The sequence below is a fragment of the Myxine glutinosa genome, chromosome 5, assembly GCF_964187855.1.
Source record: "Myxine glutinosa chromosome 5, kmMyxGlut1.1, whole genome shotgun sequence".
In the NCBI taxonomy this organism is placed as follows: Eukaryota; Metazoa; Chordata; class Myxini; order Myxiniformes; family Myxinidae; genus Myxine; species Myxine glutinosa.
This window is the reverse complement of record NC_136265.1, coordinates 147,075,476-147,091,017: the sequence shown is the minus strand read 5'-3', so window position 1 is coordinate 147,091,017 and position 15,542 is coordinate 147,075,476. Positions and strand designations below refer to the sequence as shown.

Below are 15,542 nucleotides of genomic sequence, written 5' to 3'. Positions count from 1 at the left end.
CAGAGATTGGATGGGGGAGCAAATATCAAGGGTAGGTAGGAATGGTGAATGACATGAGACGGTCAGGTGGTGCACCACCTGCTTGAAGACATCCAGAAGATGGCAGTTCCACAAGCTTCCAGAACTGAGGTACAAAGGAGTTGAGGTGTACGACGAGCCTGGATTTGGGAAGGTTAACCAGGATGTGGTTACTGGAAGAACCCAAGAAACCTTGAGGAACTGGGAAGGGTCTTGATTGGGTTCACGACAGTAGCTGGATTTATACCTGGTAAACTTTACCACCATTGTGACTTCTCCAAAAGCAGATCTTGTATGGAAGAGAAAAGGAAGTTAAGAAGAGGGTGGACAAGTGCAGGGAGAGGAATGAGGGGGTGGATGTGCCATGTTGCCCGAGTCAGTTCTGAGGAAGGCCATGTTTGGAGCATAGGAGGAAATGGGGAAGGATGGGGGAGGTGAAATCATATGCATAAGTGAAGTAGATGGTATTCATAGAATACTTACGCTGAGCAGTCAACTTGGTGCGCACCAACTCTTCTGTTTTTTTTCTTTGATCCAATATGGCTGCCAGACCACGTGAGCGATTGCATCATAATTTATATTCTCCAATATAATTGTTGTGTAGATCACACTCAACAAATTTCAAACTGATCAGAATAAGGGTTGTCCCTGTCGAATTATGACGTCATAATTAAGGCACCATTGACGGCATTGTTAACAAGACTTATTCCCCATGCGGAGTTCTTTACAATGAGCCATGTTTCAATTTTATTCCATGGAGCGGTTTTGGAGATAGAGGTGCAACGTTTTTTTGGATGGTGCCTGCACCACGTGACCTATGACGTCATAATTATTAAAATATTCTACAGGAGGTGCTCCTATGGTGAAATTTTCGTGTCCATCGGATCAACAGTTGCAGAGAGAATCATATTTATTCTGTGCGTACAAACAAACAAACAGACAAACGGACTCAAATGCAATACCCTCTCATCTGGCGAGGGTAAAAATGGCCTCAACGTGCCCGAAAGGATGTGATCTGAACATACACACGACAATGACAAGTACCGATGTGGAGCAACAAGCGGCACGGACGGCTAAAGATTGCCAACACGATTGATGACACAGTGCAGTACTGTACTTTATTTTGTACAGATACATAAGCAAAATAAACACAGAGTCAAAATAAGAGAACAAAAACATCATTCATTCTTGGTTGATGTGAGTGATGAAAACCTTCGCAACACAGCACAGGTTTTGGCATTGCTCGCTCTGCCAGGAATACAATCTATAATAATAATAATAATAATAATAATAATATAATACAGCGTTTACTGTTTGAGAATTAAATATACAAATTATTGTAGAAATGAGTGATCAAGGCCGTCCTCAAAGTAGAAATGTTATGATCCTGTGCCCGCATGAGCACCGAGGCCTAAATTCCCGGCCAAGAGCGAAGATCCGGTCATCACTTCTTGTACAACTGTTTCCTCCTCGTGCATTTGGTCTCGATAGACCGACGTCGCAACTCATATGACGCCACGATTCCATATGAAGCATCCTCATTGGTATGCCATGACATCGCTTCAAATATCTAGGACCTAGAAACGTAAAATTCAACTAAAATTAAATAAATCTGTGAAGCATTCAATTCAAGATAACAATTGTCTTTCACCCATTTTTCAGGTTAACAATATCTGGAGATCTAAAAGCCGAGTGGGTCTCACAAGGCCAGCTGGCTATAGGAGACAAAACTTCAGTGAGGATGGCATGTGGAGGCGTCAATTTAACAATCAGCTTGATGGCGGGTCTTCACCTGAATGACGCGCTACCATTCGCTGTTGGTAAAAGGTTGAGGAAAGTAAGAGGATCCGTTGAGAACTCGTGGAGAAAAAGTAAGAGGATCCATGACGTTGTGGACTGATGGAGATTTCAAAGAGAAGCGGGTTCGACGCCTCAATCGAATGATGGCGGTCGACAAGGGGACGAGTCGAAGCTCTTTGAGGTGCGATTGTGAAATGAAGGGGTCGTGGCGAAAGTCCCAGAATTGTTATTGGGGGTCTCTGCCTTCAGGAAGTCGTCGTCGCTCTCGGCGTTGCCGTCTTCGCTTGCGGACAGGTGTGCTCGATCTTTTTCCCCTGGCTCATGCAGCCCATCGTCTGTCCAGGTCCGATACAGTGGTGTAATGGCTTTACTGGACCTGGGAGGGAAAGGAAACGGAAATGTGCAGATGCGTCAGTGGGATTGGGGATGGGGTAAATGGAAGTGTGGGGGTGGGAGGTGGGGAAAGGGGGAGAGGATCAATTCATATTACATATTGCAAATGATGCTGAATGATGAAAATGATCAACGCAATGACTGCAGCATTCTACAGCTGCAAGTGCAACATTATTATGGGTCATCTTGTTATCTGGTTCCATCAAGTTGTGCCCGATTTCCGGTGACATTCACGATCAGATTTCCCCAAACATCCCTATTCTGCACTGTTTCTTGAAGTTCTGACAGAGACAGATTGGTTGGAGACTTTACCAGTTGAACATTTGTGCAGAAGGGAAAGGAAGGGAAGGAAAGGGAAAGGAAGGGAAGGAAAGGGAAAGGAAGGGAAGGAAAGGGAAAGGAAGGGAAGGAAAGGGAAAGGAAGGAAGAGAGAGACAGAGAGAGAGACAGAGAGACAGAGAGAGAGAGAGAGAGAGAGAGAGAGAGAGAGAGAGAGAGAGAGAGAGAGAGAGAGAGAGAGACAACCTTTAGAGGCCATTTTTCCCTGCAAAGCAGGGGTTGGCCTTTTTTTGGGTACCATTGTCCCCTTTTTGAAGAAATGTTTTACAGCCGGATGCCCTTCCTGCCACCAACCCTGTTAGTCGCCTCTTGCGACACACAGGGAATTACCAGCAAGCTGGTACTCAATTTTCTGACCTCGGAAGGATGACAGGCTGAGTCAACCCCCCTGGTGTTAATTCAGCGATCGACTGGGATTCAAACCCAGGATCATAGGATCCCAAGCTGGCACCCTAACCGCTAAGCCAACACCAGGCTTGCAGCAGGAAAGGAGAGAGAGTGAGAATCCACGAGGTAATAACAGCTACCGGCAATGATGTGTGTTTCAACCCAAAACTGATTGCATTCTCAGCAATGCGTTGCATAGGCCTCTTGAAAACAAAAAAAAACACCCAAAAAACACCATGATGTTTGAGTTCGATTTTGGACACCAGCGACATCACCTGCAAAAGCTCAATGAACTTTAATTTTTTTTCCCATTAACAAGCGGCCAGATTGTATTTATTAATTTATTTATTTCAGAATCATTTTGTGCAAAGGAACAGTAAAGCTAAATACTTCATAAAGTCAAAGCATTGTACAACTAGTACATCAGCCAAAGGGTGTTGATGGGAAGGTAGCAATAGGCAAAAATAGGATCAAAATCAGAGTCGAAGATGAATGAAAAGGAAATTTCTTGCAGGAATGGGATAAGCCTAACGAACCGTTTGAGAACGTAAGGATCATAGGGGAAGAATGAGTCGAGAGGGTTGGTGTTGATAGGCCTGGCGTCACCTTCTGACCCTGCCAGCATTGGGAGGACTTGCCGCCGGTTTCTCTCGATCACGGTGTAGCAAAAAGCAATTTGGTACTTCCTGCGTTCAGCACACACAGGTTTTGTTGTTCTCAACATTTTCCTCATAAACAGGAATCTTTTCTTATCCAGCTAACAGGTAGTGGAGAAAAAAATGGAAACACCTGGGTAAATTAGGGACAACAAGCGTTACGCCTAGGTCCCCCGTCGGTGAAGTGATGTGAGTTGACAAAGTGGAAGATGCAGGAAACATGGAAGAGTCGATAATATTTGCGAGTGGGTTGGAGGTTGGAGAACCATAGTCCCCCTTTCACTCTGCGGTGCGACGGGGGACAACAAGCAACGGCTTCCACAGAGGTGTGGCCCATGTGTTAATTAAGCAAATAACATCCCAGCATGCTTAGGGTCATGTATAAAAATGCTGCACAGGCCTGGTTGCGTAGTTTTAATTTTGGCCAGCAAGGCTGCAAGAAGAGAGCCCCCTCCCCACCCCCCATCAATTTCCCATCCACAAAGCACGTGTGGTCGCCCAATGGTTTGTTGAGCATGACACTGACGTTATCCATATGTCATGGCCTTTTCAGTCACCAGATCTGAACCCAATCGAGCATCTATGGGATATTCTGGAACAACGCCTGAGACAGTGTTTTGCACCGCTATCAAACAGGTGTGAGTTGATTGACTTTCTTGTGGAAGAATAGTGCTGCATATCCCTCCTGCAGAATTCCAAGCGCTGGTGGACTCTCTGCCCCGGCGCATACAGGCCGTACAAACTGGCCGCACGTGGTGACCAATGCCCTATTAAGTGACTTTAGATTGGCGTTTCCATTTTTTTGCTCCACTACCTGTACGTTGAGGAAAATACTATGGATAAATGGAAATATGTGTCACCCAGTACTTGTACTGTTTGCATCTTAAAGCACGAGATAGACTGCAAAATGAGATATCGAGGTGACGTGTTAGGCCACAAGACTGCAGTGGTTCGGCAGGAAATCGTACCTTGTGAGAGCAGCAAAGACTCTTACAATGGCCGGCAGGCAGACTTTGAGTGGATTCAGCCGACAGTGGACCAAACGCTCCAGATTGAGGGCCTGAAGATAAGCCAGACCTGAAGCAAGCCAGGGGTCACCATCATAAAAAATAAATCAGGGGAGCAAGGCGCAATACGAGTGATGGAACTTACATTCGGCTCTGAAAAGGACAAAATTTGTTAAAATCTTTGTGTTAAAACCGGAAAAGTAATGTGTGCAAGTGAAAATCAGTGCTTCCATGATGCTTTGCACATATTTCCACTGATGCTCCAAAGTAAAGCAATAGTCCCATGAGCAGAACCTTTTTTCATGTCCTGGTCCAGTAGATCTCGGTGGCGAAAGATGAAGATGTAGCAGACGGCTTGGCACACGGCATAGAAGGGCCCGTGAACAGAGACATCACAATATGACCGCACACTGCCATCTTGGCTGTCAATGTACCGATGGAGCCAAGAAACCATGAGATCAAGGCAGGCTCGTACAGTGCTGGAAAAAAGAAAAGTGATTCAGCAAGAACGCCAAAGGCTTACATACAGTGCCTTCAGAAAGTATTCACAACCTTTGACCTTTTTCACCTTTTGTTGTGTTACAGACTGAATTTAAATTTGATTAAATTTCGATTTTTTTTTTTTTTACTGATGCACACACACATAATACCCCACAATGTCAAAGTGGAATTATTTTTAGAAAATTTTACAAAGCAATTAAAAATGAAAAGCTGAAATGTCTTGAGGCAAAGATTATTAAAACCCTTTGTTATGACACTCCAAATTGAACACAGGTGCATACAATTTCCTTTGATCATCCTTGAGATGTCTTCACAACTTGATTTGAGTCCATCTGTGGCCAATTCAACTGATTGGACGTTTTTTTTTTGTTTTTTTTCTATACAATATCGAGGCTCGTGTAAGAGCTAACATTGATCACAAAAAGACAAACTGACACGTAAAACATATGATAAAGGGAGCGGGAGAACAAGATAGAGAGCAGGGACATCGGAAGACCTGTGGGAGGGAGAGGGCTTGGAGGGAGGAGGCATGGGAAGGGGGGGGGGGGGGGGTAAAAAACACATGGACACTGCTAGGACTTCCAGGAAGGAAGTCGGTATTTCAAAAAAGTGGATATGGGGTGAATGAGAGGGGGAAGAAAAGATCAAGGTTTTGGATGGGGGAAGATATAAGAGATGGTGGTGGACAGCTGTTTTAAAGACCTGGAGGGAGGAGTGGGATTGAAGAGAGTGAGGGAGTTTGTTCCAGAGGCGGGAGAAAAGAGGAATGAAAGAGTGAAGGTGAGCAGAGAGTCTTGATTTTGGCAGTTTAACCATAAGAGGGTTGCTGGCAGATCTTGTGTGACCTGCAGCAATATTTGGGAGACAAAGCACAGAGAGAGCTGGGACCACCAACCTGCGTGCAGTGAGTGAGTGAAAGGCCCTCGGAGTTAGCTTCATTGCGGGAGATTCCAATGATTCTGAAAGCTTTGGTTTCAACAGCGTGAAGCCGAGCTAGGTGTGTGGCAGGAACACCAGCACAGAGGAGAGAGCAGTATTCCAATGAGCTGTGGATGAAAGCCTTGTATGTGGTGAGGAGCTCAGGTATGCCAAGGAAGGACTTCGCACAACGGAGGATGCCCAGTCGGTGACTGGCTTTTGAGGCCAGCTTGGAAATGTGGTTTTCCCAGGAAAGATCACGGCAGATAGTGAGACCCAAAAGCTTGAGAGACAGAACTTATTGAAGAGGATTGTTCAGAAAGTAGATTGGAGGGTTGTCCAGTTGGTCTTGTCGGAGAGAAATCGTGAGAGTGTGAGATTTGTCAGGATTGAAAGACATGTTCCACTTGTTTGACCAGTCTGTGATTTTTTCCAGGTCTGCAGAGTGAGGAGGCTGCAGACTGCCGATCTGAGGGATGGGGTATAGGGCAGCAGAGAGTGGAGTCATCAGCAAAGAGATAGAGAGGATTCTCCAGAGAGTCGGAGAGATCATTGATGAAGACCAGAAAAAGCACAGGGCCCAGAACACTGCCTTGGGGAACTCCAGCCTGAACAGGAAGGGGAGATGAGAGAAAACCATTCACGGCCACATGTTGACTATGACCACAGAGGAAGACCGCAAGCCATGTGTGGAGATTTCAATGGATGCCATAAGCGGCGTGTTTGGTGAGCAGAGCGGGGTGCCAGACCGTATCGAAGGCACGTGATATGTCAAGGGAGACAACTCTGATTTCCTGCTTGGCATTAAGGACCTCCATCCATTGAGACAGGAGAAGCAGCTTGTCCAGCGTAGAATGACCTGGTCTGAATCCAAATTGATGATCCGAGATCAAGCCATTGGAGAAGAGGAAGGATTTGATGTCAGAGGCAATGATTGATTCCATGACCTTGCTGATTATTGGGAGCAGGCTGATTGGTCTGTAGTTGCAAGGATCTGTTTTTGCACATTTTGTGTGTGAAGTGGAAATGTTGGCTGATTTCCAAGCTGATGGCAGATGACCTTGAGCAAAAGAGAGGGTGAAGAGAACAGAGAGTGGGTGAGATAGAGTGGCAGAGCAGGATTTTAGGACCCGTGGGCTGATGCTGTCTGGTCCAGTTGCAGAATCAGAGTCGAGGATTGACAGAGACTTCTCCACCTTGTCAGGAGAGAAGGACACAGAGTCCAGGGGCAGCTGGGTTTGACTGGGTAAGGTGGGAACAGAGAGAGATGGGTTTGGGACACAAGATTTTGAGACAAACACAGAGTTGAGGCATTCAGCTTTTTCACGTGTGGAGTCAGCTGTGTAGCCGTTTGAGGTAATGGAGGGGATGGAGGGGGAACAAACATCAGGAACAGATTTGACCAGATGCCACCAGGATTTGGAGAAGGGAGACAGGTTTTTCGAGTTCCGTTTTGAGAGCAGAGAGATATTGTTTCCTGGCTCTCCTGAGGGTAGACACATACTTGTTCCGAGCTTTGTGAAAGGAACTGAGATTACCTTCAGTTGGATTAGCCTTCCATGAGGTGAAGGCAAGTTGCTTCATGGCAACTGCCTCACCACAAGCTTCAGTGTACCATGGACGGGAAGAAGGGTACGACAACTGAAGACGAGAAGGGATAAATCTGTGCACGAGAGAGAGCAGTTTACTTTGGAAGAATTCCCAGGAAGAGTTGATGTCAGAGGCAGTCGAGATGGGAGACTAGTCCAGATGTTAGATGGCTGCTTGAAGACCGTGCCAGTCGGCCTGAGTGAAAGCCCAGACTCGTCGACGCTGAGGAGGCTCTCTGAGAATGGCCAGAGAGATGTCCACTTTAACAAGGAAATGATCGGAAGAACCGATTGGAGCAGAAGAAGACCAGCAGACATTAGCAGGGAAGCTAGTCATAACCAAGTCTAGAGGAGAAGATACTCCATTGACTGAGATCAGGGTCGGGAAATTTACAGATGGTGTCAGTCCCATTGAGTCGCAGAAGTCCTTTGCTGAGGTGCCATGGCTGGTGTGATAGGAACCCACACCCAGCCAGCTGGCATGATGACAGTTGAAGTCGCCACATATGAGGAAGAGAGAGTTGGAATGAGTGGAGAAAAGTTGGTCCATGTTGTCAAGACAGGGAGATGTAAATGGAGTCATCACTGTTTGGAGGACGGCACAGAACACATATGAACAAAAGGTAGGAGCGGAGAGGAAGCCGTAGCCAGAGGTACTCCTGGGGGTGGGGTGGAGAGAGGGCAGTGCAAGGAGAGTGAGGAAGAGAGGTTTTGATAAATATACAGTGCATTCATAAAGTATTCAGACCCCTTCACTTTTTTCACATTTTGTTATGTTGCAGCCTTATGTTGAAATCGTTCAAATTCATTTTTTCCCTCATCAATCTACACTCAATACCCCATAATGACAAAGAGAAAACAGGATTTTAGAAAATTTTGCAAATTTATTAAAAAGAAAAAACTGAAATATCACATTGACATAAGTATTCAGACCCTTGCTATGACACTTGAAATTTAGCTCAGGTGCCTCCCATTTCTCTTGATCATCTTTGAGATGTTTCTACACCTTGATTGGAGTCCACCTGTGGTAAATTCTATTGATTGGACATGATTTGGAAAGGCACACACCTGTCTGTATAAGGTCTCACAGCTGACAATGCATATCAGAGCAAAAACCAAGCCATGAGGTCGAAGGAACTGCTTGAGGTCGAAGTCGAAGGAACGACTGGAACGGTCGAAAGAACTGTCAGAGACAGGATTGTGTCGAGGCACGGATCTGGGGAAGCCTACAAAAAATTTTCTGCTGCATTGAAGGTTCCCAAGAGCACAGTGGCCTCCATCTTACTATAAATTCACCAAATGTCCGTCCATCCGTTCGAAGGTACCGCAAAAACGGCTCAACCGATCGCAACGATGTTTTGGGTGGGTATTCCAAGGACCCCTGGGAGTAAAATAGGCTATATTGTTTCTCCAATTTTTCCCAAACACGATGGAATAATATTTAATGATATGAACAGTGATGTGGCTTTTGTTGAAATTAGACAAATACTGTTAATTCTACGTACCAGGAGAGAGTAGATCGACTCCTGACAAACTCTTCCTATAAAAACGTGCGGCTCCGAAGTAACATGGCAGCGTGTGCAAAGCAACTGAGAAACAGGTAACGCTTCCGTGTTACATATTCGGCGCGCACTCTTCACACATAAACGTGTGACTGAGAAAGACGTGTGGCGGCCGCTTCCCTTTTGCAGAATTCAACCATTTTTCAAAATGGGCGCCATGTACTGTTTAGATTTTGATGATTTGCGTGTGATATGATTCAACGGATGTTTATATGAATCGTTTAAAATATTTTTAAAAGCCTTCAATTTCTGATATTTTGCCTTTTCATTTGGGCCTCCCAATTGAAGCCTAGCCCATAGGGCGGGTACCGTTGCTAGTAATTCTTACATGGAAGAAGTTTGGAACAACCAGGACTCTTCCTAGAGCTGGCCGCCCGGCGAAACTGAGTAATCGGGGGGAGAGGGGCCTTGGTAAGAGAGGTGACCAAGAACCCAATGGTCAGTCTGGCTGAGCTCCAGAGATCCTGTGTGGAGATGGGAGAAACTTCCAGAAGGACAACCATCACTGTAACACTCCATCGATCTGGACGTTATGGCAGAGTGGCCAGACGGAAGCCTCTCCTCAGTGAAAGACACATGAGTTTGCAAAAAAGCACCTAAAGGACTCTCAGACTGTGAGAAACAAGATTCTGTGGTCTGATGAAACCAATATTGAACTGTTTGGCTTCCGTCTGGCCACTCTGCCATGAAGCCCAGATCGGTGGAGTGTTGCATGATGGTTGTCCTTCTGGAAGTTTCTCCCATCTCCACACAGGATCTCTGGAGCTCAACCAGAGTGACCATCGGGTTCTTGGTCACCTCTCTTACCAAGGCCCTTCTCTCCCGATTGGTCAGTTTGGCCGGGCGGCCAGCTCTAGGAAGTGTCCAGGTTGTTCCAAACTTCTCCCATTTAAGAATTAAGGAGGCCACTGTGCTCTTGGGAACCTTCAATGCAGCATACATTTTTTTGTAGACTTCCCCAGATCTGTGCCTCAACACAATCCTGTCTCTGATCTCTGCAGGCAGTTCCTTCGACCGCATGGCTTGGTTTTTGCTCTGATATGCATTGTCAGCTGTGAGACCTTATACAGACAGGTGTGTGCCTTTCCAAATCATGTCCAATCAATTGAATTTACCACAGGTGGACTCTAATCAAGGTGTAGAAACATCTCAAAAATGATCAAGAGAAATGGGAGGCACCTGAGCTAAATTTCAAGTGTCATAGCAAAGGGTATAAATACTTATGTCAATGTGATATTTCAGTTTGTTTTTTTAAATAAATTTGCAAAACTTTATAAAATCCTGTTTTCTCTTTGTCATTATGGGTATTGAGTGTAGATTGATGAGGGAAAAAATGAATTTAAACGATTTCAGCATAAGGCTGCAACATAACAAAATGTGAAAAAAGTGAAGGGGTCTGAATACTTTCTGAATGCACTGTCACAACCCCACCACGAGGACGAGGTTCAGGTCTATCATACCAGAGGAGGGAGTAACCAGGAAGAGATATTAAGGAATCAGACACATCTTGAAGGAAGAAAGTTTCTGTTAAGCAGATTACGTCTGGTTCTGAGAAAGGATAAAGGGTTAAATGAGATGAAGGAAACTAGAATTGTTAGGGTGAGTTTCGGCTGGAGATGGAAGGAAGATGCTCAGCGTCGACGAGTCTGGCATTTCACTCAGGCCAACTGGCACGGTCTTCAAGCAGCCATCAATCATCTGGACTGGTCTCCCATCTCTACCACCTCTGACATCAACTCATCCTGGGAATTCTTCCAAAGTAAATTGCTCTCTCTCATGCACAGATTTATCCCATCTCGTCTTCAGTTGTCATACCCTTCCTCCCGTCCATGGTACACGGAATCTTGTGGTGAGGCTGTTGCCCAGAAACAACTTGCCTTCGTCTCCTGGAAAGCAAATCCAACGGAAGGAAATCTCATTTCCTTTCACAAAGCCCGAAACAAGTGTGTGTCCACCCTCAGGAGAGCCAGGAAACAATATCTCTCCGTTCTCAAGCCCGAACTCTCTTATCTGTCTCCCTCTTCCAAATCCTGGTGGCGTCTGGTCAAATCCGTTTCTGGTGTTTGTTCCCCCTCCATCCCCTCCCTTACCTCAAATGGCTACACAGCTGACTCCGCACGTGAAAAAGCTGAATGCCTCAACTCTGTGTTTGCCTCTAAATCTTGTGTCCCAAACCCATCCCTCTCTGTACCCACCATACCCAGTCGTACCCTGCTGCTCCTGGACTCCGTGTCCTTTCCTCCTGACAAGGTGGAAAAGTTTCTGTCAACCCTCGACTCTGATTCTGCAACTGGACCCGACGGCATCAGCCCACGGGTCCTAAAATCCTGCTCTGCTGCTCTATCTCACCCTCTCTCTGTTCTCTACACCCTCTCTTTTGCTCAAGGTCAACTGCCATCTGCTTGGAAATCAGCCAACATCACCGCTTTGCACAAAAAAGGTGCAAAAACAGATCCTAGCAACTACAGACCAATCAGCCTTCTCCCAATTATCAGCAAAGTCATGGAATCCATCATTGCTTCAGATATGAAATCTTTCCTCTTCTCCAATGGCTTGATCTCTGATCATCAATTTGGTTTCAGACCAGGTCACTCTACTCTGGACATGCTGCTTCTGCTGTCTCAACAATGGATGGAGGTCCTCAATGCCAAACAGGAAATTAGAGCTGTCTCCCTCGACATATCACGTGCCTTCGACACAGTCTGGCACCCCGCTCTGCTCACCAAACTCTCCTCCTTTGGTATCCATGGAAATCTCCACGCATGGCTGGCGGATTTCCTCTCTAGTCGTCGTCAACGTGTGGCCCTGAATGGGTTTCTCTCATCTCCTCTTCCTGTTCAGGCTGGAGTTCCCCAAGGCAGTGTTCTGGGCCCCGTGCTTTTTCTGGTCTTCATCAATGATCTCTCTGACTCTCTCGAAAATCCTCTCTATCTCTTTGCTGATGACTCCACTCTCTGCCGCTCCATTCCTCTTCCCTCAGATCGGCAGTCTGCTGCCTCCTCACTCTCTGAAGACCTGGACAAAATCACAGACTGGTCAAACAAGTGGAACATGTCTTTCAATCCTGACAAATCTCACACTCTTACTATGTCTCTCTGAAAAGTACGACTGGACAACCCTCCCATCTACTTTCTCAACAATCCTCTCCAAGAAGTTCTGTCGCTCAAGATTTTGGGTCTCACTATCTGCCATGATCTTTCTTGGGAAAACCACATTTCCAAGCTGGCCTCCAAAGCCAGTCGCCGACTGGGCATCCTCCGTCGTGCGAAGTCCTTCCTCGGCACACCTGAGCTCCTCACCACATACAAGGCTTTCATCCGCAGCTCAATGGAATACTGTTCTCCCCTATGGGCCGGTGCTCCTGCCTCACACCTAGCTCGGCTTCACGCTGTTGAAACCAAAGCTTTCAGAATTATTGGAATCTCCCGCGATGAAGCTATCTCTGAGGGCCTTTCACTCACTCACCGCAGGCAGGTAGGTGGTCTTTCTGTCTTCTACCGACTCCTCTCCGGCCTTGCACCCCCAGCTCTCTCTGTGCTCTGTCCCCCAAATATTCCTACAGGTCGCACAAGATCTGCCAGCAACCCTCTGATGGTTAAACTGCCGAAATCTCGGCTCTCTGCTCACCTTCACTCTTTCATTCCTCTTTTCTCCCGCCTCTGGAACAAACTCCCTCACTCCCTTCAATCCCACTCCTCCCTCCAGGTCTTTAAAACAGCTGTTCACCACCATCGCTTATCTTCCCCCATCCAAAACCTTGATCTTTTCTACCCCCGCTAATTCACCCCAGATCCACCTTGTTTGAAATTCCAACTTCTTTCCTGGAAGTCCTGGCAGCGTCCATATGTTTTATACCTCTCCCACCGCCCCCTTCCCATGCCCCCCCCCCCCCCCAAAGCCCTCGCCCTCTCTCAGATCTCTCGATGTCTCCATGTCTCTCGGTCCCTGCTCTCAAATGTTGTGTTTGTGTCCTTCCCCCTCTCTCCCCATCTTGTCTACCGCTCCCGATGTTATATGTTTTATGTGTCGGTTTGTCTTTCTGTGTGATTAATGTTCGCTCTTTCACGAGCCTCGATCTTGTATACAAAAAAAAAAAAAAAAAAAAAAAAAAAAGAGGTGGGAGAAAAGGAGATAACGGGGACGTGGCGAGACAGCAAGGACACGTGCCCGCGAGGATAGAAGGGATTTTTCTTTTTTTTGTATTTAAAACGTTAGACAGAGGGTAGATGTTCGGGAAGTTCGGGGGAGAAGAGAAAATCTAAGAAATAAGCAATACAGCGAAGGAAAGAGCTTAAATTCACAAAACACCGATGGGGAGAGGGAAGCCTAGAGAGAGACCAGGCCGTGCACGCGGTGCGAACAGAAAACGAGTAATTATAAACAAGTTTGCACGAATTGCAAACCAACACCAACTAGAAATACACAGCAACACATGCACAATAAAATAACAAGTGGAAATTTGACGAAGACACGAATGGAAAAATACTTTAACTTTGCTGCCGTGCAGAGGTCGAAGTCGCTTCCTTGCTCGATGGACCGGAAACAGAAGTTCTTTTTTTGAAAGAAACACACCTTTCTACATAAGGTCCCACAGTTGACAGTGCATATCAGAGTAGAAACTCCACCATGAAGTCCAAGTAGCTGGCCGAAGAACTCTCATAGAATTATGAGGAGGCATAGATCTGGGGAAGGGTATAAAACAATTTCTAGTGTGCTGAAAGTTCCCAAGTGAACAGTGAGCTCAATCATTAGGAAATGGAAAGAATAGGAACTACCCAGACTCTTCCTAGAGCTGGCTGTCTGACCAAACTGAACAACCTTCGTCAGGCTTCGTCAGGCAAGAAGGAACTTCCTCAGGGAGGTGCCCAAGAACCAAAAGACCACTCGAACAGAACTACAAAGTTCATTTGCTGAGATGAGAGAACCAGCCAGAAGGACAAAACTCTCTGCAGTATTTCACAAATCTATGCTTTATGAGAGAGTGGCCAGATGGAAGCTACTCCTGAGAAAAAGGCACATCTGGAGTTTCCAAAATGGTAAGTGAAAGACTGAGAGCATGAGGCAAAATATTCTGTGGTCTGATGAGATGAAAATTGAACTCTTTCGCCTGAATGCAAAGCGCTAAGTCTGGAGGAAACTGAGCACAGCTCAAACGTGAAGCATGGTGGTGGCAGCATCATGCTATCGGGATGCTTTTCAGCAGCAGGAACTGGGAGACTTGTAAGGAAAGAGGTAACAATTAATTGTGCCAAATACAGGCATTTCCTTGAGGAGAACCTGCTTCAGAGTGCAAAACACCTTATAGTGCGGAGAAGACTGATGTTCTAACAGGACAATGACCCCAAGCATATGGCTAAAGCAACACTGGAATGGCTTCAGAATAAGAATGTGAACGTCGTTGAGTGGCCCAGCCAAAGTCCAGACTTGAATCCCATTGGGAATCTGTGGAAAGGCTTGAAGATCGCTGTTCACTGATGCTTCCCATCCAACTTCACAGAGCTTGAGCAAATCTGCAAGGAAGCATGGGAGAAACTCCCCAAATCCAGATGTGCAAAGCTGATACAGACAAACCCAAGAAGACTCAAAGTTGTAATCACTGCCAAAGGTGCTTCTACGAAGTATTGACTCAGGGGGTTGAATACTTGTGTAAATGAGATATTTCTACATTTCATTTTTTTTTATTTAGTGAAAATGTCTGAAGACAAAATTCCACTTTGACTTTATGTGGGCATTATGTGTAGATCAATGACAAAAAAAATCTCAATTTAATTCATTTTCAATTCAGGCTGGAAGAAAATGTGAAAAAGTCAAGGGGTGTGAATACTTTCTGAAGGCACTGTGTCTGTCAGTCTAACGGTGAAACCACAGACATTGTAAAAAATCCGAAGCTCTAAGACATGTCATACACAGAAGGGATGTAAGCTGCACGAGCGAGCAGGCTGCCCAAGTAAGCTGCCGCCGCCTGTCTGAGCACGGAGGGCTGGCTCGGGTTTTGTAATGTCTTCCAAAGATGGTCCAAGAAAGCTTCAGCAAAAGCCTGGTTAAGTAGAAAGCGAGAAGAGGAGAAAATTTCAGGGTTATAATTGGCAAGCAAATAAGTAAACAAGAAATATGTCGTACATATAGCACGATACTTGGGAATTCCAGATAAACAATAGTTGCCATGGAAACAGCAATTTGGCAACTTCTGAAAATTTGACCTATCAAGTGTTTTACATGATTGATTGTTTATATGCATACATATATTTGGCTGAAAACTTTTATAATTGCGGCCTAATAGGTGCTTTGGGTGTTTTGGAAGTTTCAATTTCAAATTACTGAGGTATGATAATAAATTTACAAAAATTTCCATTTCATTATAATGCGGTTGGT

The 15,542-nt window shown here is 45.7% G+C and overlaps 1 protein-coding gene across 2 annotated transcripts in view; it reads right to left on the bottom strand.

Moving 5' to 3' along the window:
* Positions 1 to 1,110: 1,110 nt before the first annotated feature.
* RRN3 (RNA polymerase I transcription factor RRN3) overlaps positions 1,111 to 15,542 on the bottom strand; it is a 54,266-nt gene continuing 39,834 nt past the window's right edge. For both annotated transcript variants that reach the window (XM_068116029.2, XM_068116030.2), the window contains 5 exons: positions 15,077 to 15,207; positions 4,895 to 5,079; positions 4,562 to 4,670; positions 3,474 to 3,623; positions 1,111 to 2,194 (listed from right to left, as the gene is read on the bottom strand). In XM_068116029.2, the coding sequence (XP_067972130.2) occupies positions 1,951 to 2,194; positions 3,474 to 3,623; positions 4,562 to 4,670; positions 4,895 to 5,079; positions 15,077 to 15,207 (819 nt within the window). In that variant the 3' untranslated portion in view covers positions 1,111 to 1,950. The remainder of the gene's footprint in view (positions 2,195 to 3,473; positions 3,624 to 4,561; positions 4,671 to 4,894; positions 5,080 to 15,076; positions 15,208 to 15,542) is intronic.